The 27,874-nt window shown below is 41.2% G+C and overlaps 1 protein-coding gene across 1 annotated transcript in view; it reads left to right on the top strand.

Annotated features, from left to right (window-relative positions):
* Positions 1 to 27,874, top strand: part of Trpc5 (transient receptor potential cation channel subfamily C member 5) — a 246,800-nt gene that overhangs the window by 199,432 nt on the left and 19,494 nt on the right. The window contains exons 4-7 of the mRNA XM_034485638.2: positions 2,263 to 2,599; positions 4,617 to 4,756; positions 10,209 to 10,531; positions 18,596 to 18,791. Of these exons, the coding sequence (XP_034341529.1) occupies positions 2,263 to 2,599; positions 4,617 to 4,756; positions 10,209 to 10,531; positions 18,596 to 18,791 (996 nt within the window). The remainder of the gene's footprint in view (positions 1 to 2,262; positions 2,600 to 4,616; positions 4,757 to 10,208; positions 10,532 to 18,595; positions 18,792 to 27,874) is intronic.

Genomic DNA, 27,874 nt, shown 5'->3' with positions numbered 1-27,874 from the left:
TGGATTCCTCCCTATGTGCTCCCAGGCTGGTGGTTTAGACCCTGGGAGCTCTGGTTGGTTGGTATTGCTGCTCAGTGAGGCATATTTCTAAGAAGAGGACTAATACACTGTAAAAATATTTTTAAAAGCATCCTACCCTTTAAACATCTGTTTTCCTCACTGGATTTGATACTCTCAGTGGTCTTTTTTTTTTTTTATTGCATCTGAAAATCTAACTTTACCCTTCAGCTTCCCTCTATCTTCTTGGGCTTCTTTGGCATAGTTTGTGATGCCTAGTGTCTTATCAGGGTTTATATTCCTGCACAAAACATCATGACCAAGAAGCAAGTTGGGGAGGAGAGGGTTTATACAGCTTACATTTCCACATCGATGTTCACCACCAAAGGAAGTCTGGACTAAAACTCAAGCAGGGCAGGAACCTGGAGGCAGGAACTGATGCAGAGACCATAGAGGAGTGCTGAGTACTGAATTGCTTCCCCTGGCTTGTTCATCATGACTTCTTATAGAACCCAGGACTACCAGCCCAGGGATGCCACCACTCACAATGGGCCCACCCCTCTTGGTCACTAATTGAGAAAATGCCTTACAGCTGGATCTCATGGAGACATTTCCTCAAGGGAGGCTTCTTTCTCTGTGATAACTCCAGCTTGTGTCAAGTTGACACACAAAACCAGCCAGTACACCCAGAAAAGTAAAAAGGATCTGTATGATTTGTGTATGAATTTGTGGAAAGGATGATGAAGTCAGAGGATAAAAATATTTTGCAAATTAGAAAGTATTTTGGTATATTTTGTGTGTGTGATGATTTTGCATTTGTGTGTGTATGTGTGCCTGTGTCCACAGAAGTGAGAAGAGGACATTGGATTCCCCCTGGAACTGGAGTGTTACAAATGGTTGTCAACCACCATATGGGTCCTTAGAACTGACCTGGATGCTCTGCAAATGCCTCCCTCCCTACTGAGGCTCTTAAACACTGAGCCATCTCTTTAGTCATAGAGATTATTTTTCACAGTTTCATAATTTTCACCTGCTTTAAACCTAAAAGCATACGGTGGCTTAAATACTATAGAATTTTCTCATGAATGGACTGTTTCAAGATATTTTTGGTCAGCAGGATAGTTCTCTTCCACGTGGATATTGAGGGACACGAGGTCTCAAAAGCTCCCCAAATGGGGTAAAGCCACAGAGGAACACACGTGGAATACTTCTATGGGCTATTCCTAGAACTGTCACACATCATTTCTCTTCCTATTTGGTTAATGAGAACTTAATTCACATGGCCAGGGATGCTGAGAAATATAGTCTACCCATGGAGTAGACTAAGGAGAAGAATGACTTGATTGAGACTTTCTGGTCATTGTAAATATAACAGGAAAGTTGGGATAGTTTGCTTTAGGTGTTGGGTAAATGATGGAAGAGGTTTCTGTCCTTTGTATTAGCATGCTACACAGTGTAACTATGTTAATCTGTCCCCCGGGAAGCTTGAATAGTCAAATGTAGGCAGTATTTCAAATCATGGTTGACAGCTGAGCCCCCTATTGAGTCACTTACCAGGAAGTAGCAGCTGGAGGGGGAATTGCATTGCTGATTATTCCTTAATTATTAATCACTGACACTTTGTAAATTGCCTTAAGTCAAATCCCAGCTGGGTTAGTATACACTATTACAGTGTTGGCCCCCAAATATTTTTTCCTGTGTTGTATGTCTAGGCTAGAAGGGTATTAAACAGATAGCTAAGTAGCAACCTTGTTTATTGCAAACCAGCCAAGTGATACTCAAAACAAAATGGGGAAAAAGGCAACAATCAAAAAGGGAACTAATTTACATTTCAAACCATAGGCACAGGCACAATTTATTCTCTAGCAGTTTGTGTTTCCCCAAACCAACTGCTTGCTTGACAGTGACTTCATGTAGGCTAAGGAAGTGAGTAGAAGTAAATCAGTCTCAAATGAACATCCTCAGGATTCTCAACTGACACACATACATTCCCAGGAAAATTTAAAAAACTGAAATCCAGGCTCAATCCCTCCGTACCTTAGGAGTCTCCATACTTAGGGAGTCTCAGCCTGTCAGGAATGGACCTGGGGACCAGGACTTTTCAATGTGCTTTTAATGACTCTCAGTCTCCTCTGTGTCACATAGGCTCTTGCTGGAGAAGACTGAATAGAAGTATTGTGAGCATTGATGTTTTCCTGGGCATCTCGGGTACTTAACTTGTTTTTTTTGTTTTTTTTGTTTTTTTTTTTTCTTTTCTTTTCCCAGTTTGTCGCTCAGCCAAACTGCCAACAATTGCTGGCCACCTTGTGGTATGATGGCTTCCCTGGATGGCGGAGAAAACACTGGGTAGTCAAGCTTCTGACCTGCATGACCATTGGATTCCTGTTTCCTATGCTGTCCATCGCCTATCTGATCTCACCCAGAAGCAACCTTGGGCTTTTCATCAAGAAACCCTTTATCAAGTTCATCTGCCACACAGCATCCTATCTGACATTCCTCTTCATGCTTCTCCTGGCTTCTCAGCATATCGTCAGAACAGACTTGCATGTTCAAGGGCCTCCTCCAACTGTTGTGGAATGGATGATACTGCCTTGGGTTCTAGGTAAGTGAAACAGAACAACAATAATGACAACTAGACAACAACTAGAAGGCTGTCTTCTGGTCCCACTTAAAAAAAATACTGCACGTTCATTCAGTGGAACGTGTACCCAGAGTCCCTCTGAATTAGGACCCCTCTAGTAAGTCTGTGTTGAGAATCTAAGAAATGTGGTTCCTTCTATCTTAGGCTCGGATCACTCAGTTATGCATAAGCCATTGTAAAATAAGCATGTTCTCAGAGTTTGCATCTGCTCACCTAACATCTTCTAGGATGGAAAAAACAATGGCTGTTAGTTGGCTTAGGGAAACTAGACAGGACAAGCACTGAGCATTCTATTTAAAATGCCCTTTGCTATAACCAGGAAGCACATGGATTCTGCTTATTTGTGTGTGTGTGTGTGTGTGTGTGTGTGTGTGTGTGTGTGTCTATTTCACAGAATCCTAGCACCTGTTTAGGCTCTATGTGGCGTTCTTTGAATACTGATCCCACACTCAGCAGAATAAAACTGAGTCATTCATACTGGCCATGGTAAAAGTTGTTCTTCCTGTTATCTCTAGACACAATTAGATGACACTGAACTCTCCTATACATGCCATCTTCTAAGTCTTTGTGACCCCAACTTTGAATCTCAAGCTAGCATTTTGACCAGTATTTGGGATTCTATCAGAGACATCTTAAGTCCTATCCTAGGTTAACAGCATCCCTAAGTCTGGTAAATGATGGCCTAGACAACAGCCACATAGTTTTACTGAAAAATCTCTGTTATCAGGCAAATTTTCACACACACACACACACACACACACACACACACACAATCATGTAATGAGAGGAAAGCAAAGAAAATAGGATCCTGAGTTATTTGGGGTCACAACACATAGCTTAAGTATTTACATCTGCCAATGTGGTCGCTGGTCAGTACATCAAAACCCATGGAGAGCTTTTCTCCTTAGCACCCAGTGGAAAGTAAAGACCATGAAACAATACTGACAAAGTCAATTTATTACACTCCACAGTGGGAAGAATGGAGAGTCCAGTGCCTAAAATTGTAGTAGCTAAACTAAAGCTTAAGCGAAAACCACAACAGCCTCCAATTAAGAAGAAAGTAGGAAATAAATAGTTTAGGGAGTACTTACCACCATTAGTCATCAGGGGAATGAAAATTAAAACTACTTCAAATTTTTGTCTCATCCTAGTCAAGAAAGTAAGTGATGCCAGGTATGGGGAAAGAAGACGCCTCATTCGCTAGTTGTGAGAGACTCCTGCAGACAATGTGGGAATCAATGTGATGCTTCCTCATAAAACTATGCCATTCCTGGGTCAGATACCCAAAGGACCCAATATCCTATCACAGAGGCACTTGCACGTCTTTGTTTCTTGCTGCACTATTGACAATAGCAAGGAAATGGACCCAGCCTAGATGCCCATGAACAAATGGATGAAAATGGGGACAGGGTTCATACACACAACAGGAGTTTGTTCTGTTGTAAGGAATAATAGAATTATGAAACATGCAGGAAAATGGATGGATCCAGAAAATATTATATTGAACGAGGTAACCTAGACTGAGAAAAGCAAACACTTCAGGCTCTCTCATATGAGTGTGACTGTGAATGTGAGGCATACACATAGAAAGAAGACCATGAACTAGAGAAAAGTAAATAGGACATATGTGACATGAAAGCCTAAAGGGGGCTACCAGGGATAGAAGAGAAAATGAGACAGAAGAGAGATAGGTGAGAAGAAGGGTTAGGAATATCAAAGGCAAATTATGCTTTATGTTTGAAAAATAAAAGTGAGGGGTGCCCTGAAAAGTGAAAAGCAGACTAGGTTTGACAAATTCAAGACTGGGAGATGGGGTAGGCAAGGAAAGAAAGGTAAGGGATCTCTGTCTCTTAGAGTCTTATTCACTGGGCCCGGTTCATTTATTCATGACTCTGTTCTTTATTCATTTGGGGGACTTCTGTTGTGATGCTCAACACTGCCTTGATATAGAAATCAACTTACTGCCTCCATTCTTCAGGTTTCATTTGGGGGGAGATAAAAGAAATGTGGGATGGTGGATTCACGGAATACATCCATGATTGGTGGAACTTGATGGATTTTGCAATGAACTCCCTCTACCTGGCAACTATTTCTTTGAAGATTGTGGCCTATGTCAAGGTAAAATGGAATGTCTACCATCTTCCCCTGTTATTCTGGCTGGGTTATGTCAATAAACTTTTGCACTGGGAGCAAGAAGAGTTTATGGGAAAAACTAATGAGTGTCCCATCTACACTAGGAATTACTACAGAGACTTTTTCAGTAGTGTGTAAGTAGTATCTACTTAAGCAAATCCAGTGAAGAAAGGATCATTTTTTTCCCAGAGGAATCCTTAAGTTTCTCAGACTATCAGGGTAAAGAGTTGTCTTGATCCTTCAGTGCTTAAACATCTGTAACATTCCTTCGAAGATGGCATACTAATGCTCACACAGTGGAGGGACAGTAAAATCACTAAATTCATTACCTCCAAAAGGTCTCTAACCTGTTATCACTTTGGTAAAATCAGTTATTGCAGATCTGACTCATATTGTCCCTGCTATAGCCATTCGTAAAGCACTCCTCCCTGTGAAGACATAAGGGACAAAACTGATTCCTCTCTGTAGTATAGTGTCCTCTCTCCTTTACCTTCTGAGCCATTGTTTCACAGAGCCAACATCCCCACTTCCCCACCCATTCTTCATATGGCAAGCAGCAGAACCCCAGAAACTGTTACGATATGTGGGTTTAGCTCTAGTAACCCATGCTTTCTCCATTACTTCTGTCAGGATAATTGTTCAATCTATTCAAAAAACAAATTTTCATTATCACTCACCCTATATCCCACTACCAATTCAGAAGATGTCTACACTGGGCATACCCCGTCACCTTTATACTTTCCCCATGCATAAGCACCTTGAATTATTCTGAAAATAATTTTAAAATATGTACAATTTCAAGTTTTTTAATGAGACCAGTAAGTGGGTAGAGTCTGGTTCTCTCAGCAATAGAGACACAACCCATGTAAGGTGGACTTCCCTGAAGCAAAATGAGACAAGTATAAAGTCCCAAGCACCTCTCCATGGGCCCCTATATTTGGGGGTAACCACAGATCTGAGTCTTGGTCTGTTATTTAATAATAGAAGGCGTGGATGGCTATGCTCCTTCTTACCCTGCTTTGAGTTTTTCCCCATGAGGTAAGGCTGACAATTCATTCCCCCAAGATGTCTAGTCAGTCGTGCTTTGGTATTAAATTTCACACTGAGGACTTTTAGAATGGGAATATGGCTGTCCCCCAAGTCTCCAACAACTTCGTTTATTTTTACATCCCTAATATGCATATTGCATAAATTGTAAGACCTTGAGAGTTATATAGAGCATGAATATTGAATGCATTCATGAAACATTTTTGAAAGGAGCCCAAGAGTATGCCTTATATGTGTGGCAATCATTTAACACATGCTTACAACTTTCTTAAAAGAAAAAAGCCCAGTGAAAGAAAATGTTTGACTCTCTGGTTAACCTGCCTGGGTTAACTCCATGTCTCTCTGGCACTCTGCTGGCTAAGTAATCACAGTTTTCCTTTTTAAAACTGCACTGTATGCATTATGAAATTTTTAAAAATAATTAATAAAAATAGTATATTTTTAAATCTCCTCTAGAAGTAGAGAAACCATAACTTTTAGCATTCTTGAACTTACTTGGTTTTGTTTAACCAGGAAAGTTTAGAATAAATTATGAAAAAAAATCATTTCTGTCTGAGGGTATTAAAATATGTCTACAGATGCTCAACATCAGCTAATTACATAATTTTCCTAATTTCAGTGGTGAGGCTTCCAAAGAGCTAAATACTTTTCCATCTCAGTGTATAATAAACCCACTCAACTAAGCTTATAAATTCTGCCTCTTAACACTAAAAGAAAACACAAACAAGACATGTCACGTGCAGAATTACAATTTTTAAACAAATTTGTGTGTATGGTTGTTTTGTGTGCATGTGTGTACATATGCTTAGTGCTCATGAAGACCAGAAGAGATAGACTCATCCCCTAAACTTGGAGTTGCAGATGGTTCTGAGCCATCATGTGGGTATTAGGAATTGAATGTGGGTCCTCTACATTAAGTGTGGCAAGCAGTCTTAACCTTGGATCCATCTCTCCACTCCCAAGAATTTAGATGTTTTAAATGAGAACTTCATTTTGTAGTCCTCTCATCCACAAAAATGCAACCAGTTTAGACATTCTCTGAGCAGAATGAAACAACCATTCAGATCGAAGTTACTCACAGGTGTTTCCCCCCCGCCCCTCCTCATTGGAACACTTCAAATCACTGTTGTTCAAAGGCAATATGGAAATTAAGTGAGATGCATTTGCCTTTAAAATTCCTTAATTTATCAATTAATTCATTTTTAACTGTGTGATATATATGTGTGTATATATATACATATATACATACATACATGTATACATATATACACCTATACACACCTATACACCTATACACATATACACATATACATATATACATATTTGTGAACAGCTGCTGTTGAATGTCTTCCTCAGTGGCTCTCTACCTTATTTTTTGAGACTCAGTCTCTCACTGACACTAGAACTCACCATTTCAGTTAGATGGGTTGACCAGGACGTCCCTGGGATATACCTGTTTCCACCCTCGTCCCCAGCAGTGGGGGTTGTACTTGACTTTTATATGTGTGCTTGAGATCTGAACTCGGGTTCTCTTGCTTTCACAGATCGAAGTTTTTCTTTACTTATTAGAATAAAAAATAGTTAACAATACACTCCTCCTCACAGGGTTTAAAGCAACATGAACCAAAAGACATTCACCAAAGTAACCCAAAGAACACCTATACATATGGCTGACCCTCAGTGCCCAAGGTAACCCTTTGAATGGGGAATAGTCAGCCTTTCATCTTCTGTGATATCACTTAGGTCCATCCCTCCTTTACTTTAATACACAGACTAGATCTAGACTGTGCTGAGTTGTGGGCATTTCTTCAACTACAGACGTAATTACCTCTTCATGTTCTTGCCATCATGGAGTCTCCACGTCAGCTAATCCCTCTTCAGATTTGGAAGGGGGGGGGTGGTTAACAGAATGTAATTCACACCTCTTCGAAAAGAAGTGGGGCCAAGTTTCAAAATGCAGTCTGTTTCAAGGAATGCAAGAAATGTCATTTGCTTTCCAGTTATTGCTAACCTAGCTTAATTAAACATAAATTTAATCCCTTCTCCCACCTGTGAGCTAGATCACCACCAACCAATCCTTCCACCTCTGAAAGCTTCAGTCCTCCCTCTGATAAATAAGCAAACTAAGCTTCATTAGGGCTTTTCAAGCTTTGTATTCCATGAAAACATATCATCAAGCAGAGACAAAGAACTACAATCTGTAAAATAGCTCAAAGGGCTAAGTTTGGCATAAAGAATGGGTCATCTAGTTTGCTTCTTTGGCTTCCACAATGGCCATTGGATGTCTCCATTAAACCCTGAGGGTCTATTAAGCTATTCTATGGACCAAATTTGGCTCACTGTCACATCTATTCATCTATGTAGTGTCTTTGGTCACTTAGTGCTACAAAGGGAGTGTTAAGAAAATATGAGAGAGACCTATAGATGACAAAATCAACATATGTGTTATCTTGCAGTTGACAGATAATGGTGTTGATGTCTATACTAGATGAACTCGAACCTTATTTCCCATACCCATCACCTATCTACTAAAGGAGTTCTCCAGATGCAAACTAGAGATGTCCCAGGAGAATTGTCTTTCACACTTCTGAGTATTCTGCACATCCAGATTTGCCATCCTGTGGGCAACAGACTTCCCTGTGGTAGAGAGAGGGAACAGAAAGTCAAATCAATTCTACACTGTGATTAATTCTCATTTGAAAACATAGGTTCTGTTTGGTTATCAGCAAAGAGTTGCCATCTCTCACAAAGATCTCAAAATTTGGACTGACCTTTGTAACATCTATGTTGTGAGATCAACTCCCATTTGAGTGATATCTCATGGAAGCAGCGCTAGACTTAATGTTGAGGGACCTGGAGTTCAGTTTTGTCTCTGCCACCAAATTTTCTGCATGGTATTTAGCAAGCCACTCTGGATTTCAGTTCCTCCATTTGTAAGCCCGGCTTACCACCCACTTGCACCCATTAATGCAAATACTGGTTCGGGTTTGCTTTCCTTTGAAGGAAAATGTAGAAAATATGGGAAATTTGGCTAAGATTACAGAAAACTGACCAGCCCCCAAAACATCTATCTGAAACAGAAGCACACATGTGGCACAGTCTTTCTGATTCCTCTGATAATGAATAATCTTGGATACACACAAGTGATTTTAACACCATCAGTTTTATTGGATTTTGGAAGTAAGGCACACTTGAGAAGTACCTATAAAGATAATTTGGCCCCCAACATGTTTATTCAGGAAAGTTGCCTACATTTAGTCCTGAGAAATTGCGATGTTTAAATGAGAGTGTAAAGTAGTCATGCTTCAGATTGAATTCCAGGCATAACCTACTTCTGTCCTTAGGAAGGTTAAAGATTAGTTCCTTATTTTTTCATACCATCCTCCCTTGTGGAGTATGGAGACTCTTGCAGATAAATATTAAATCACAAACATGTCCAGTTGGCTGGTAATGGCATTATCCTTTTTTATTGTGACGGTAAAATGTACAGGCAGTTTTTTAAGTGATGATTTCCAAATTGGAGTCCAGTCCTCACCATATCACACTTTTCCATGAGGCTATTCCTCACATTCCAACAGACAGAGGTCTTCAAGAGGCTGGAAATGGGCAACCAACTCTATAAATCTGGCTATTCCCCTCTCCTTCAACTTCCTGGTTCCTCATTTGTACTGGAAGGCCTTTCTAACTTGTAAGGTTGTTAAAGAAACAGCAAAATACATCCATATGCTGCTAAGTGGAGAAGTACTAAATTTGCTACCTGGAAGGTTGACATGCCATTTGCAATGGCGTAGAATACATTACAAACTGCTAAAAATGCAGCAGAAAGCTCTGAGAAAAGGCTCCCTAAGGACTCTCTATCAGCCCGACACTGTAGGCAGCAGAGCCTGGAGACTGAACACACAGGGAGGCTGCCTCGATCCTTCAGTAACCCCAAACTGACAGTGTGTTTCCAGCTGATGTGAGGGGTTGGAGTACAGGTCTGAGATGAAATTTCCCTGAGAAGTGAAAATAATTTGGTACCCACTAGCTTGGGCACCCCAATGGCTCCTTTTCAGAAACACTCAACAACAATCTGGTAAATTCACAGTTAGAAAGTGTCTGTTGATAAACCACAGGTGGCTGGGGCAGATGATGGCTCTGAAATTCCTTCTGCTATGTGTATATGCTTGGTATATATTTGGATAAGAGTGGGAGGCAGAGCGTTATTAGCACTGTGTACCGATTGAATGGGGCAAAAAGACAAACAAACAGTGTCATGTATGGGGAATTTTATGTAAGTGGAGTGTTTAGTACATATTTTGTGTGTGGAAGGGTGCAAAGGGGAAATTTTTGGAAATACTCAGTGTATTTCTCATATTGTACACTTGTGTGTGTGTTTTTTTTTTTCCAGTATAATGGTTCTCGTCCAAGGGAAGAATGGGAAATGTGGCACCCGACTCTGATTGCAGAAGCACTCTTCGCAATATCCAACATTTTAAGTTCCTTGCGTCTCATATCCTTGTTCACAGCCAACTCCCATTTAGGGCCTCTGCAGATCTCTTTGGGACGCATGCTGCTTGATATACTCAAATTTCTCTTTATCTACTGCCTAGTACTACTGGCTTTTGCCAATGGACTGAACCAGCTTTATTTTTACTATGAGACCAGAGCTATTGATGAACCTAACAACTGCAAGGGGATCCGGTGTGAAAAACAGAACAACGCCTTCTCCACGTAAGATATTCACCACTCTTTCTTCTGTTTTCTTTCTGCCTTCCTTTTCATTCTGTTTTCCATGCACTGCTTCATCAGTATCTCTTCATGGGAGAACACAGCTCTCTGCAGAACTACCCAAAGGGTCTGGTGTAGATGGAATTTCTTCCTTCAACATAGGAAAGTAGCTTTAGAAGAGGAAGACATTTAACAGAGACAGAGAGACAGAGAGAGCCATGTTGTGATTCCATTTTTTAAAAAAGTAGTTCTGAGTACTTCTTATAGCATTCAAAAAGAGTGATCGCCATGAAGGATGTGAAAGCACAAGACTATTCATAGGAACACATGTCCTCAAAAGTAACTTGACTACTATAAGTCAAGATCAAAGCAGACAAAAGTATCTTAATGCCCTCCCTTTGGCATGCACACACTAGGGCAGAGTAAGACAGGCCTGAGGCAAATTACAGTCAGCTAGCCTACTAGAACAACTTAGGGTTTGTGGGGCATGGTGGCTGGAAATGTCTCTGTTCCAATTCTCAGTATAGAAGGCAGCTCTTTGTCCAAAAGACTACAACTTCTAGGGTCATTTCTGTGCTTTTCCCTCCTACTGTAAAGACCTGCTCCTTTGGAATTTTTTTCACCCCCTGAATGGCTTTAGAATGATAGCGGAAATAGAACAAAGAAATTTTAAATAGCAACTCATTGTAGTTTCACATGTCTATTATCCGAGGATGTAGGAGGCCAAGGCGGGAAGTTCACAAATTTAAGATTCCCCTAGACTATCCAATGATACCCTGTCTAAAAAGAACGAAAGTAAAAAGTAAGAAGGGTGAGATGGAGGGAAGGAAGGAGGGAGAGAGAGATGAAGGGAGAGAGGAACAAAGGAAAGAAACATGGTTCATGCAATTTTTGTAGGGTAGGAGCCACACTTCAGTGTCCTTTCCTTTGTCAATCTCAACACCCATTCCATAGACCCAAAGCTTCTTCATGATCCTTAAGTCATTAAACTAAGAACTTATCTTCTACATTTTTTAACAAATCATTTCACATATAAATATATGATATATGTACACAGTGCACAATAGTCAAATCTGGATAATTAGCCAGGCGGTGGTGACACACGCCTTTAATCCCAGCACTTGGGAGGCAGAGGCAGGCGGATTTCTGAGTTACAGGCCAGCCTGGTCTACAGAGTGAGTTCCAGGACAGCCAGGGCTACACAGAGAAACCCTGTCTCCAAAAAAAAAAAAATCTGGATAATTAGCATCCTCATTGCCTAAAGTATTTCTCATTCCGTTGTGGTGAGACAAGCAGAATCTCGTCCAGCCAATTTGAAATGTACAGTGTGCTATTCTAATCTGTGGTCTCCTTATTGTATAAGAGATCACCAGACCTTCTTGCTCTTATCCAACTGCAACATTGTTTAGGTTGGCCAAGCTCTCCCACACCTCCCACTTCCCAATAACTACCACTCCACTCTGTACTTCTACAATATCAACTCTTTTACATTCCATATATGAGTGAGATCATAAAGTTTTGGTGGCTGGCTCATTTCACTTCACATTAATACTCTTTGCATTCATTCATGTTCCTATAGATGCCAGAATTTTAATATTTTATGGCCAAATGACATTCCAATGAACTTGTGGGTTTTTAAACATGTTTTTCTCTCTGTGTGTCTCTGTCTCTCTATCTCTCTCTGTCTCTATCTCTCTGTCTCTATCTCTCTCTGTCTCTCTCTCTCTGTCTCTATCTCTCTCTGTCTCTATCTCTCTCTGTCTCTCTCTCTCAGTCTCTCTCTCTCTCTCTCTCTCTCTCTCTCTCTCTCTCTCTCTGTGTGTGTGTGTGTGTGTGTGTATGTGTGTGTCTGCATGAGAGAGAGATCACATACATGAAACTGATACTTCTGGATATTGGATATTGGTTCTCTCCTTCCACTCTGTAAGTAAGTTCTGGGGCTCAGTCTCAGGTCATCAGGTTTGGTGACAAGGATTTTTACTCACTGAGGCACCTTACTATCCCCTTTCACTGATTTTTCCCTTAATTCTATAAGTCAGTCCAGTGGACTTTGACATTCTAGAAGAATCTTTCCTACCACAGTCAAGTCAAGTGTGATGGCTTACACCTGGAATCTTAGCACTCCCAGGACAAGGAAGGATTACAAGTTTGAGGACAGCCTAGATTACATAGCAACACTCTATCTCAAGAACAACCAAAGGCTAGAGACAAAGAGTATCTACTGCTGCTGTCATTTGGAGACAATGTTTCATATTATCTCAGACTGGCTTTGAACTTCTTATGTAGCTGAGAATGACCTTGAGTTCCTTGGCCTCCTGTCTTCACCTCCCATGTGCTAGAATTACAGGTTTTCATCATCATAGCCAGTTTGGCAAAGGGATTTTAACTTGATCAAACATACTCATCGGAAAACTCAATGCTTTCTCTCCTGCCATATGACTTCCCTCTAGCTGTGGTTCCTAAAGCAAGTAAGTTATATAAATCACACCATTCAATGCATTTGTAACAGGCATGAAAATAGAGTCTGGGGTAGGATGTGTTTCAGAAATGCTTTGACAAATTCTGAAAGTTCTTTACTGGCATAAGTCTCAGAGTCCTCCACTGTGACTCTCCATCACAGGAAGACAAAGAGGTCTTCCCATATATGCTTGTCTCCAGACATTCTTCTTCGCCCCATCTTTCAAACCATCTTTCCAGTGAACATGTCTGAGAAAAACATGTTGGCTCGTTCCATTGCCCACTGAAGCACTCTTCACCTCCACCAGACCATCACCCATTTCTCCTCCCAGAGATCAGAGTGAAATCTTGGATGGGAAAAATAAGAGAGTGAAGGTCCAGAGTGGATTGGTCAAGACAGAGCACAGTGTTGTTAAGGCAAGCCAGAGGGCAGAACAGTAACTTAGCACCTTGCTGGTCCTTCTCCACTTGCTGGTCCTTCATCTTCTGCATGATTCTGAAGACAGAACTTGCATCAACCTAATTTCATTACTAAGAGCAAGTCCGCAGTGTCCTTTGCACCAAGACACTACATTATTCACATAAAAATGTTAGAAAGGATGGAACACAATTGGATGCAAGGTGCTTTCTCGGAGGCTGGGACCTTACTAATTCCCCTTCCAAGTGAGATCTACCATGAAAGTGTATAAAATGCGTCCTTGCGAGTTTGTAATTATTATCAAAACTCCTGTGGCCAACTGACATATGCTCCCGTTGTTTGCATAGCAGGGTCTATCAACAAGAGTGGGCATCTGCCATACGTGAAATTCTATCTTGAGGTACCAGATATAAAGAAGCATTGTCATGTTGGATCCAAATTAGCAGTAATGTCACTTTCCATTTTCCCTCTGTCTTTGGATTGCTTTCTTCCAAAAGAGGCCTGATTCAATTTGTTTTCTTTTAAACACTTCAACTTTGGCATTGATAATAATACTGTTAAAATGGCATGCTGCTCAGCCAAGGACATCAGAAAGACAGCTTTTGAATGTTTTTATTAGTTTATTTAGTCGCTTTACATCCCAATATCAGCCCCTTCTTCCAGTACCCACTCACACAGACTCCCATTTTCCCCCCTCCCCTTCTCCTCGAAGAAGGGAGAGCTCACTCTGGGTATCATACCCTCTCCCAACACATCAAGTCACTGCAGGACTAAGCACATCTTGCCTTCACACTGAGGCCAGACAAGGCAGCCCAGTTGGGGGAACGGGATCCGTAGGCAAGCAACAGAGTCAGGGACCCCCACCCACTCCAGTTGTTTGGGGACCCATAAAAGGAGCAAGCTGTAAATCCGCTACATATGCATGGGGAATTTAGGTCCAGCCCATGCTCACTCTTTGGTTGGTGGCTAAATTTCTGAAAGCTCCAAAGGATCCAGGTTAGTTGAGTCTGTTGGTCTTCCTGTACAATCTCTATCCTCTCTGGGTCACTTAATCCTTTACCCCAACTCTTCAACAAGACTCCCCAAGCTCCGTCTGTTTGCCTGTGGATCTCTGCATCTGTTTCTATTGGAGATATAACTATCTCCAGATTAAAAACTATCATTTTTAATCTGGAGATAGTTATAGGTGTACAACCATAAGAAATGATATAAGAGAAACCTATGGATCTTCTTTCTGATGTTTCCCAGTGGTAACATATTGAATAAATATTACACCATATCACATGGAAGTAAGCATGGGGGAGATTGGTTGTCCTTATTTGACTCACCAGTTCTACAAAGAAGCCATTTACAACGTGGATGGGCATGAAACAATCCCATTCTTAATTGTAGATCATTTGCTTCATTTCTACCCCATAGGTGGCTTAAATTGTCTATCCAGCTCTGCCACTCTACTGATCCCATTAAGCCTGTTTTCAGCAAAACCCCTTGGCTTATTTCTCTATTGCTCCTCCAGTACTTGGACACTTGGCTGAAGAGCAAAGCTATACATGGCTCTCTATTATATTCCATCTGTTCCAGCCCATTGCTTCCTCGATTAAAATGTTTTCAAATCTTTATTACATTTTGCGGGGGTCACATATGCCCCAGCCTGAGTGTAGAGATCAGAGGATGACTTTCTATCTTAATCTTGATCCCTTCATTTCAGTTTATTAGCTATCCTCCCCAGTCTTGTATCATTGGAATATGATGAATCATGCCATTGATTCTCACCCAAAGCATGGGTAATTTTGTCAGATAGCCTTTGCCCTTGCTAGGTAGACAGTGGGGCAGCTATTCAAATGATACATATGAAGATCATGCATAAAAGGTGTCTATTTCAAAAAGTGTAAACTTTATCTTTTTTCATCTATATACTGTATACGTGCATGCTGTATTCGTGTGAGTGTGTGTGTGTGTGTGTGTGTGTGTGTGTGTGTGTGTGAGAGAGAGAGAGAGAGAGAGAGAGAGAGAGAGAGAGAGAGAGAGCTTGTACCATAGTGTATTGCGGAACAACTCACAGGAGTAGCTTCTCTCTGCCATGTAGGTTCTGAGGATCAAATTCAGGTCATTAGGTTTGATGGTAAGCAGCTTTTCCTGCTGAACCATCTCACTGGCCAGTATAAAAATTCTAAAACACAAGAAGCAGATGTAGTATTGTCACTATATAGTACTAGAGACACAAATGAATAATAATCTATAAAGATCCGAAGAGCTACAAGGAGCATAGGAACATGAGGATAGAGGGCTTAACAACAGTAGTAATAAAAATAGTTAATGTTTGTGAGTGCTCTGAGGTCCAAGTACCCTTTGTCCTCCCACCCTGGCCCCGAGGTAGTCAGTCTTATTATTGTCCACTGTATGTCTGAAAAACTAGGGTGCAAAGCAATTAACCAAGCCACTTCCCGTTGTACAAATCCTAAGTGGAAGAGCCATGATATCAATCCAGACACATAGGCTCTAATCTGCCCTTGTACCATGAATATGGGAATATAACTGGTTCTGTGCAGTTATATATGGCCCTGGCTTTTAATGTGTAAAAAAAGAACACAACCAAGCCCTGGCTGTGCCCTGGTAACAGAACTAGATTTCTGCACCTCATAGCTCCTTATTTTTAACCTTCTGCTGAGCTGTGTGATACAATGTATTGCTTAGCTCTGATTTCCAGTCTCCTGGAAATTCAGAAGAGGCACTGAGAATGTAGGTCCGTTGGTAGAGTGCTTGCCTACTATGCACAAAGCCCGTGCTCTGTCTCCAGCATTGCATAAGCTCAGTACAGTGGCCCAGATCTGCACTCCCAGCACTTGTCCTAACCTCTGCTTCTCGCACCCTGGCCCCTGAACTATAGACTCCCATCTTACTGTTGATTGTCAAATGCCTTGTCACTTAAATTTACTTGAATCAAACAAAAATATAAGCTTTGAAATGGGGATGAAAGTAAGCTTTTACAAGTCTAGTACTAGAACTGACCGGTACCTATCAAAGGTGATGAAGAGTAGGAGGGGCATGAAAAATCTTGTTGTTTTAAGACAGGAGCAAAGAGCTCTGGCGTTCTTGTCCTCAGCAGGATGACTCTAGATAAGGACAGTATGTATTCCACACTGGCTAGAAGACGGGATTTTAAATGTTTCAACACACACACACACACACAAATGACAGATGCTAGAGGCAGTAAAAATGGCAATTAACATGATTTGGTCATCACATAGAATCTCCCTGTATCAAAACTTTACCCCACAAATTTGTGTACTAATTCTATGTACATTACAGATGAATTAAAGCAATCCAAGAAGATAAGTTCCTTTCTTTTTCAGAAAGCAAATTCTTGGGTGAGGGGTAGAGTTAAAAGAGTCCTGGTTCTATCTCCAGCACTGCTGGGTCTCATGTAGGCCAGGCTGGCCTCTAAATCACTAATGTGGTTGAAGACATCATTGACCCCCTGATACTCCAGATTCCACCTTGCAAATGAAGAACAGTATATTTTTTGAGCAAACTAAAACGGGATATTCATTCTCAAGAGTAGTTTTCCTCATGGTCTGTAATTTTTCTTGCTTGGGAAGTGCCTGACGTGCCATCATGAGCTGACTGCACTGTACCGCGATGGGCAGACTTCTGCAAAGTTCCATGTTTGGGTATGGAGACTAAAACAGGAAGCAATAATTCGTGAAGCCATCTCATAGAGACTGATGTAATGACTTGGCGAGGTCACACAGACCTGCCCTTGAATTCTGGCTCAGCACTTGCTAGCTCAGTGTCCTTGAGCCAACCAATCTCTGAACGTAACATCACCAAAAAGAGTAAAGTTTTCCTTTGATTTATTGGTTTCTCATTTATGAAAAATTCACTATTTCCTCCACAGATTTTTGAGATCCTCTAGTTATCATCTAAAAAGCATCTCTTGGCTATGTCTCTAGGGTCCACATCACCTGTTTTCCCCCATTTCTTGGCAGTGCAGCATCACTTTATAGATTAGTAACGTCTATTACAATGAAAACATTGCTGCTTTCCACAGTAAAGTTTTATGAGTCATGATAATAATGTATTCATAAAAGGATAAAACACACCAGGGCATGATGGTATGCCTTTTGTCCCAGCAATCAAGAGGCAGAGGCAGGCAAATCTCATTGAGTTCGAGGCCAGTCTAGCCCACACAGTGAGTTCAAGGTGAGCCAGGAGATCTTATCATTTTTTAAGTAAGAACATGTAAAACATGCATATAGAATGAGTTCTTAATAATGCTCAATTATCATTATCAAAAATATCATTAACACATATAACTTATTATTTTGAGATTCGTCATGCTCTTCCACTGAGCTTAGTAGTATCTGAGCCCTATGAGAACCACAAAGTAGCATCTTGGTGATACAGATCATATTTGTGGACTTCTATATTCCATCCCCTGGACCAAAGCAAAGGGAGAGAAGAAAGGCAACTTGCCCTCATGCTTACTCAGTGAGTGAGAGGAAGCAAATGTCCGTTGAGATTTCAACATGCTACAGTATAGCCCAAGCTCCAGATTACTTTTTAAAAATTTAATTACATACAGGGTTGTGTGTGTGTGTGTGTGTGTGTGTGTGTGTGTGTGCGCGCGCGCGCGCGCGCACGTGCGCCTTTATATCAGGGTATGCATATGACTGCAGGTGCCTATAGAGGCCTGAAGAGACAGATTTCCTGGAGCTGGAGTTACCGACACTTGTAACATGGTCCTAGAAACTGAACTTGGGTCCTCTAGAAGAGCAACAAGTGATCTGAACCATTGAGACATCTCTCCAGCCCTGCTCCCCCTTGTAAAGCTCCATGTTCTATCTAATCTCTGCATTTATTGACCCCAAATAATTAGGAAGGTAATAGATAACATGGTCTGAAGGGGGGAAATAGGGTTCTGAGCATTTTTTAGGTTACCAGTACTCAGGTACAGGTAACTCAGGTTACCACTGAGGAGGGGGGAAGATAGTATTCCAGGTAGAAGCACAAAGTATCCAAATGAAATGGCCTGGCTACCCTGTTGTGTTAGGGAAGAGACCAAAATGCATAAGATACACAAACATGCCAGTCTACCTGACCCAAATCTGACTGTCCTTTTATAGGCCACGTCACGTTTGCTCTTCTCGAATTCTCCTCAGAAAACTAACCTGCTCTTGCATCTCTTTTAGGCTCTTTGAAACCCTTCAGTCACTTTTCTGGTCTGTCTTTGGCCTTTTAAATCTCTATGTTACCAATGTGAAGGCCCGACATGAGTTCACCGAGTTTGTGGGAGCTACTATGTTTGGGACATACAACGTCATCTCCCTGGTAGTCCTCCTGAACATGCTTATTGCCATGATGAACAACTCCTACCAGCTTATTGCCGTGAGTAACTGTTTTACAATGGGGCTTCCTTGGGTTTCTGAAGAAGTCCCAGTGATGTGGAGCCCATTGCAAGCCCTGTGAAACAGCATGCTTGCCTCAATGAATATACATTATTGAATATGCATTAGTCAGTTGTTCAACTGATTTCTTTCCAAAGCAACTCTGTTTGCACTCTTGGGGTACATAATGCCAGTAATCTAGATTACGTTACTCTATTTGATGACTTTCTTACTATTGGTTGAAAATATTTTTAAAATGTTTGCATCCATTTTCTTGCCTCAGCAAGGAAGCCTCCGGGGATACATACACAGTTCGCTACTCAATTTGGCCTCTCACTTACATTCAGGAGAAATAAAGCTGATCTGCTTCTCTGAGAACAATGCAAACATCTTCCTCCCCCAAATTTGGAATTTGTTGCAAACATGAGCCTCAGGGAAAGAGAGGGGCTATTTTGTCTTTGATACAGTGTCTCATAGTATCCAAAGTTAGCCTAAAGCTCACTGTGTAGCTGAGGACGACCCTGAACTGCAGGTCCTGCTGTCTCTATAGTTCAGTACCTGGACTTACAGATGTGTGTTATAATGCTCAGCCTATAAGAAGAACTATTCTTTTGATGACGTAGAGATGAGTAACTGTACTCTGCCATTAGATTTTCTTAGATTGAGCTCATTGGTTTTAGACAGAGCTCATTGTGTAGCCCAGGCTAGCCTCAAATTCCCAATCCTCTGCAGTACTGGGGTTGCATACATATACCATGACATTTTGCATTGCTGGGGTTTTTTTGTCCATCATATTATTTCAATCCTTAGTACTTGTTACCCTAGACTAGAAATGGGGAAGGTAGAGGATTCAGGATTAGTTATAGTACCTCTCTGTCTGTCTCCCGCCCCCTGCCAAAGCAAATACTCAGTTTTGACTTTTATATTCTCTTAAACCTGTTATCATTTCTAGAAAGAGTATTAACAACCAAGTCTGGTTAAATGAGGACAAGTTCAGTTGAATATTTTTGAATTTGAACATTTAGTGGCTAGTTTGCCCTCTACATAGGGATCACTCTGATGCTACCAAGCAGAAGGCAAACAATGATAAATCCTAAGTCTTTTCTTCCTTCCCATGTGCTATTTTTCTGGTATTGTGTGTTATGAGAAATCATTTAGCCTATATAAGCTTAAATTCTTGGATACATATACATATATGTTTATGTGATATATGTGCTTTCACAAAGACTGTCTGCATTTCTCAAATATTGTAGGAAATAATAAACATTTCTTATTCATTTCAACTATGGACAGAACCAAGCAGTGATGGATATATGTTACAGTAAGAGATTTGTGAACTATCTATTTGATAGTGCTTTCTAACTATAAATGACAACAAACTATATTAGCACAGGGGCACTATAGTTTAGATCTAAAATGTCCCCACCAAGGCCAACATGTTAGACACTTGGTTTCCAGCCTATGATGCTAATGGAAGGAAATGTAACCTTTAATAGGTGGGGCTGAATGGGAAATTAAGTCATTGTGAAGTATACCATTGAAAAGGATTATGGGATTCTGTCTCCTTTCTCTTTCTCTTTGCTACCTGGCTGTTATGCTCCTGTGCTGTGCTGTTCTGCCACAGGCTAAAAGTAACAAGATTAAGAAACCATTGGCTAGGGGCTGGAGAGATGACTCAGAAGTTAAAAGCACTGGTTGCTTTTCCAGAGGTCTTGAGTTCAATTCCCAGCAACCACACGGTGGCTCACAACCATCTACAATGAGATCCAATGCCTTCTGCTGGTGTCCCTGAAGACAGCTACAATATACTCATGTGCATAAAATAAATACATATTTTAAAAAAGAAAAAGAATGAAACAATTGACTGGAACCATTAACCGAAGTAAATCTTTCTCCTTATAATTTGATTTTTTCTCCTGTACTTTCTCACAGTGATAGAAAGGCAAATTTGTAGAATTTCTACCACTGGAGATTTTTTTTTAAGTACGTAAACTTGTCTACTGGGGTATTTTAGGTCATAGTTGTTTAAGTAGGTGACTATAAAAGGGAATGGCAGCATAGTAGAAAAAATTAAAACCCAAGAACTCTAATCCTGGAACTGACTTTTGTCATGGACTCAACTTGGGTAACTTCTTTCTCCTTCTTGAGCCTCTGTTTCTTCACCCAAAAAGTGAGGGAGTTGGATTGATGGCTACTAATATGGTCACCAGTTCTGTGAGTCTGTCTCTACAGATCAGAGTAGGACAGCAAGGTCTTTTCTAGCTCTGAAATTCTATTCCATTGTCATGTTGAAACAGAGTAACACAATACAGCTCAGCATCATGGCTTTCCTCTGTCTCTCTACCTCCCTCCTCCCTTCTTCCCTTTCTCCTTTCCATTCAAATCCAACTAGACAAAGAACTTTGAGATGATTTGTGGTTTATGCTCACACCTAGTCTATCTCTAGAAGGGGAGAGAGAACACACATGGAATATACATTGGTTTCTTTTTCTACCTGCTAAGGTGTTTCTGGTTATCTCACTAAGTATCTAGCAATTGATTATTTTTAGTGACAGAAAAAAAAAGGTGAAGTTCCTTGTCATCTAATATAGGGTTCTGGCATGCCCACTGAGCAGAGTGACATTTTCTAGCAAGAATGGGAATCATCAACTCTAACATGTTTGTCACCAGCTGCTGGTAGCAGGTTTGGTTTTGGTGTCACCTACTTCTACACCCAAAGAAAATACCTTGCTTGATTCCCCACCCTAAGGGCTTGAGTAGATGGCCTGAGTCAGATCTATGCCATCTCCCACAACTTGAGCCAGAGCTAAGCATTCTGAATCCTACCCACTCCTCTGGAATCTCCTGGTTGTGTATTTACACCATTTGAAAGTGGACCCAGTAGGATGCTGATATTGGGCAACCCAACTGCACAAGTACCCAAGTTTTCATAAGCTGTAAAGAAATAGAAAGTAGATTTCACTCCATTTGTAACATCTCTAACTTCAGAAGTGTCTCTTTAGAAGAAGGCCCCTTCTATAGTGGGAAAGACATCAGAAAGAGAAACCACTGGAGACTCATATCTCCCCTTTCAAATGGTATCACAGGCTGCTTCAGCCTTGGTAGGAATTCGGTTGTCAGCAAATCTCACTTGGAAATTATCCAGTGTTTATTCTAGTTCAAAGGTTAAGAGCAGCAGCTAAGCAGTATCCCAGAAAGAGTTGAGCTCTTTATCAGTGTTCTGTGAAGGATTTAAAGATACTGGTTAGATGGTCTGCTTTAATGAGCAGTTGAACCTAAACAAAGAAAAAAATGTACAAATGAGAAAACATACATAAAGTTACCGTAAATCACCAGTGTTCAGAGTCAGTTTTTGCAATGCTATTCATGTGTTTCTTCTCTTAATATGTTGTTCCCAGTTCTGAAACAAATGTGATCTGAGCTGGTAGCCAGTCAGCTAGGACAGTTTAAATGTATGGGTCCTGGCTCTTCCTGAGATCAGGTAAGCAAAGAGAGGTTCCATGAGGGAATATGCCTGCAGAACAGACAGAAAGGAAACTAACAAGAAAAGGATTAGAAGCACAGAAAATGTCACCATCATTATGGTTTTGCAAAGGCTCAGATCTGGGCAGTGGTTCCCAAGTCAAAGATACCAGCAGCCTCCATATAAAATAACAATTACCAGTGGACAGTCTGGAGATGGAAAAAGTGGCTATATTTGTATTTCAAAAGAGTTCTGGGCTGAGATTCAGAAAGAATTGCTCCTTGTTGAAAACTGGGCCTTCCTGAAGATTGTTCTCACGATGTTCTCTTTATAAGTTATAAACTACATTTCTGGAACACTTGAGTGTCTATGACCCAGGACTCATGTCAAGAATGTGATAATTTTGGTTTCTTCCTTATTTCTATAGTCTTTGTTCACAATATGCTAGTCATTGGGCCAGTCTGGCCCCACCACACTGTTACATTGCCCCTTGAAATGCATGTGCTCTACAAGAACTGTAGTGTATGGGCTGGAGAAATGGCTCAGTGGTTACAAGTACTGACTACTCTTAAATAGAACCCCAGTTCAGCTCCCAGCACCCACACAATGGCTCATAATGACCTGTAATTCCAATTCCAGAAAATCCAATGGCCTCTTCTAAGTACCATAGACACCAGGCACATATGTGGTACACACACACACACACACACACACACACACACACACACATTCACACACATATCTTTTAAAAATAGAACCATAGCACAATATCATTCTTTACCTAGTTCTATCACAGCTGCAAACTATACAATCACCTTGGCCTAACCAGTTCCAGTGATAAAAGCTTTTATTTTCGTCATCAGGGGATAAAAGCCCTACTATCTGGCCTGACTTCTTCCCGGAAAAATCCTGGGCCTGGCTCAACTCCCAAAGAGTTGTTTCTTAAGAACACAGAAGACATTATAAAGCCCTCTGAACAGTCCCACTGAACAGTCCAACCTCTGAACGCTGAAATGAATCTAAGCAATAGCAAAGTCCCTTTCCAGGTGAACGACTTGTTCATTTCCAGGAGCATTCGAAATTGCATGAAGTTGTAACAGAGCCATTTCAGATGTCACTAGATGGCTCTTCCCTTTGGGAGGCCCTCAAGCAATCTCAGTACTGACTCTTGCTCACCTCACTTTCTGCTTTCTATGCTGCCAAAACACCCTGAGCAATCTGATCAGGGACTTCCACATTTCATGAAGGCAAAAACAGACATGCCCATCCATCAAAACATATAAAGCATCTCCTTAAAGAGAAAAGGAACAGCGGCCCTATCATCATGAGTGTATTGACTAGCAGTTATTACCAAAAGCATGGGCCCAACAATAGTCAAACTAGCAGGGATTGGAACCTGGGTAGTCATGTAGTGTAGATTAGACCAGTTTGCCTCATCTTCCAACTAGGTCTTGTGAGGGAGCCCCAGTCCCTAGGTTGTGTTAAAAGGACTTCTTCATGTTACCCTTCAATCACTGGAGCAAGAGGTACTCCCTACTACTGGTAAATGCTGACTCCCCTCCGTGTCTCATGTTGAGCTCCTCATCTTCTTCGTTCCTGTATAGTTGGTGCTTGTATTATGCCTTCAAGGTTTGAATGACTTGAGTGATACCTATTCATTCAGTTGTAGTCCAACCAGTGTCATTTGACTGCATCATTATGAGGTATAGTTAGAAGGTATATGTCAATCTGACTTTGAAGTATGTCTCAAATTTGGAAAAGACAGAAAAGTGACTGCAGGGTTGAGCTCTTGTCTCTAAGAGGGAAATAGCTTGCATACCAGCTAAGAGTGCCCTGGTGTTTGCTAGAGGCAGTGAGACTGAAGGAGTACCCTTTACTCCTTTCTCCCATCCCTGCTTCCTTGGGAAACCTTTCAAACATGAATGGAGTTCTTTTTGCCCCAATAAAGAATGAGTTGGCACACTGAAGAGAAGCATGGAGAAGACTCATGTATCTAGGAGCTCCGTCAACGCTCTAGATCCTGTCTGTACAACCATAACAACAGGAGTGAGCTTGCTTTGTCAGACTCCATACACCCTCATTCTGGGCCTCATCACTGATATCTATGGGTGTTCTGCCCTGCATCCTGAGCTAACTGCCTGGACAAGTCCCATTTCTTTCCACTTTCAGCCAAATCTAAGAGGTTTTAGAATTTTTCTAAGATGTCAGAATTCAGTAGTTACCATAAAATGAATCAGAATAACCAGCATTTGGACATGTGTTTATCAATCACCAGGCATGAAAGCAATTATTTTCTATTATCACTATAATCACTATTAATGACCACCATTCATTATATATTCAGTGTATATTATCTCAGTAAACCACTATACCCACTTTGTGAGGTATTATTGGTAATTTCATTTTATAAATGGGGAAGCTGAGGCAAAGAGATTGAAGTGACTTGTCTCAGGAGATATACCTTGTTTCCTTTCTGATTAGCATGCAAATTATACACATTAGTTTTAGTGCGCTATTTCATTACATGTATACAGCAAGCACTATAGGAATCCAGCCTCTATGTATCTAACCTCCCTTCTCTCCAACTCTCGCAATTGTGCATTTGGGTCAACCTTTCTTAAAAGCCTGTGCTTATGAAAGAGAATATATTCTACTTGGATTTCTGAATTTGGCTTATTTCACCTAACATAATGCCCTACCTTCCCATCCATTTTGTTGCAAAAGAGAAGGATTTTTATTTTTCTTAATAGCAGAATACTAGTCCATTGTGCATACTCATTGCGTTTTTGTTACCCATTCATGTGTTGTTGACAGGCACCTAGGTTGGTTCTGTATTGTGATAACGCCACAATAAACATCTGGATGCAGATATCCCTTTGGCATGCTGATTTCCATTTCTTTTGTGTGTAAGTCCAGAAGTGAGACAGTTGGATATTAGGAATTCTGTTTTTCTTCTCATTTTGTTCTCTATAACGGATATGCTCATTTTTATTCCTAGCAATAGTGTATGGGAATTCATTGTCCCACCACCCACCCAGACCAGCGTTTGTTATTTCTTGTCTTCGGTTTCCGTTTTGATATTAGCCAAGGACAAATTCTCAGTAAGGTCTTCCAATCCAAAACAAAACCAGTATCGCTCCTTTTGACTTGCATTCTAATTCAAAGTCCATGATGCACACAGGAAACCCAGCTTCTATCCAACTTCACCCCTCCCTCCCTTTGGCTGACTGACTCACTGCCTCTGGGCTTCTAACCAAAGGGGAGACTGTCTTGTTTCTGCAAACTGTCATCTTTGCTAAGTCCTTATGCTTGGCACCTACACCACTGGCTCTCTCTCTTTTTTTTTTTTTTCTGTTAGGATGCTCACCAGACATCAAACACATACCTTCCCCTAAACTCTGTCCTTAAGTCTGTCAGACAACTGGATGGCTCACATCTTTATTCTTTTCCCAGTCTAGTAGTTACTTACTTACTTACTTTTATTCTTCTCTCAAACAATACATCCTGACCTCAGTTTCCACTCCTCCCAGTGCCTTGTCTCCTCTCCCCCAGATCTCTTCCTCTTCCTCCTCCATTTCCCTTCAGAAAAGAGCAGATCTCCCAGGAATGTCAACTGAACACGGTATAACAAAATAGAAGAAGATGAGACACAAATCCTCATAGCAAGGCACATTTTTTTTTTTTTTTTTTTTTTTTTTTTTTAAGATTCAGGTTTTTCATGTGTTTTGCCAGCATTTATGTCTATGCAGAATTTACACATCTGGTGACTTCAGAGGCCAGAAAAGAAGTTATTAGGGTTACTGATAGTTGTTACTTCCCAGGAATAGAACCTGGGACCTCTGCAAGAAAAGAAGTGCTCTTAGTGACTGAGTCTCCAGCACATGCCTCGTGCCTTTAATCCTAGCCCTCAGGAGGCAGAGGTAGACAGATCTTGGTGAGTTCAAAGTCAGTCTGATCAACAGAGCAAGTTCATTGCCAACCAAGGCTACATATGAGACCCTGTCTCAAAAAAACAATTATTCTGACAGAAAACCAGCCTACAACCACAGAATAAACAAGCCTGACACCCTACTCCTGAGCAGGACAGACAAGAACTCATTCTCTCACGTGCTTACCTTCAAACACCTAGGCCTTTCTGCCTGTTTATTTCCTAAACAGATCTTATATGCCTACAGTGTCTCTTGAAATTATACCCACACTAGCAAACGAACTGTCCAGCACCGTGCTCCAGAACCGGAGACTGAGGCACTCTCGGCAAAGGAAGTACAGCTAGCAGCAACTGCTCACTGCTCAGACGGCTCCTGTCTGCCTGGGCCTGGTTTGGCTCGCCCCCTGGTGGCCTACCTGAGGAATAGCATTTTCTTCGCTCCCTGCCTTCTGATTTTGTGTATTCCCATGCCTTCGGAGGGTGTGTGTCTATCTGCTGGACACCAGAACGATTCACCTTAAGATTATCACAGCATGTGGTAGAAGGGTTCTGCTGAGCTGCAAACTCTGTTTTTCAAATGTAGTCGCAGCCTGTGCTGCTTCCTGCTCAATGCCAAGTATGTTAGTGATTGCCAGAGATAAGGAGAAATGGGAAGAATACATTCTTTATTTTCTTTCCCCGCTATTAAAAGGCTACCTAACAGGGTAGATACCTGAACTGCTTCTCGGTAGCTGACACATTGCCTATAGTGGGTGTTCAAAAACATAAATAGTTGTCATAGAGATTCTATCTTGAGTCAATCTAACAGAAACAGGATTGACTATGCCAGTTACCAGTTAACCCTAATGCCTCTCTCCACACATGTCTGAGGAAGCAAGGGGAGGGACACAAGCAAGAAAAAGTGAACGGAGGCACAGGAAATGTCGCCATCATTGTGGTTTTGCAAAGGCTCAGATTTGGGTAGCAATCGCCAAGCCAAAGATGCCAGCAGCCTCCATGTATTAACAGCTACCACCAGTGGGCATTTCAAAAGAGGTCCAGGCTGAGATTCAGGAGGGTAAAAAAAAATGCTCCTTGTTGAAAACAGAATCTCCCTGAGGACTGGTCTCAGGATGATTTCTTCATAAATTACAAAATACATTTGTGGACAATTCAAGTGCCCATGGCCCAGAGGTCATTAACCAAAGTGTGCACCTCTTCTTCTCGGAGCCCTTGTTTTGGATACAATGAATCTTTTGACTGGAACCACAAATGATATACATATTCTTTCAGTTCTGATTGGATTGAGATAGGGGGTAGAGGGGTCTGCTCGCTTTTTGTTTCAATATTTGAGACAAGAACTCACTGTGTCACTCCTAAAGACAGGCTTTGCCTGTGCCTCCATGTTCTCAGGTTACAGGTGTGTGACCACGAATCCAGCTTCTGCTTGGAATGGAAGAACTAAATATGGTATTGGAGACACGACTCAGCACTTAGGGGTCTTGCTGCCTTTGCAGAAGACCGGAAATGGGTTCCCAGCAAAGATGTCAGATGGCTCCCAAATGCCCTTGACTCCAGTTCCAGGAGATACGATGCCCTCTTCTGGCTTCTTTAGGCAGACACACACTTTAAAATACTTAGAAAACATTAAATGTGCATTCTAAGCTAATATTAGGAAAGCCTTTCTCTTCCTGTGATCACCAGAGAGGAAATG

Source organism: Arvicanthis niloticus, chromosome X (genome assembly GCF_011762505.2).
Source record: "Arvicanthis niloticus isolate mArvNil1 chromosome X, mArvNil1.pat.X, whole genome shotgun sequence".
Classification (NCBI taxonomy): Eukaryota; Metazoa; Chordata; class Mammalia; order Rodentia; family Muridae; genus Arvicanthis; species Arvicanthis niloticus.
This window is presented reverse-complemented; position numbering and strand designations above follow the sequence as displayed.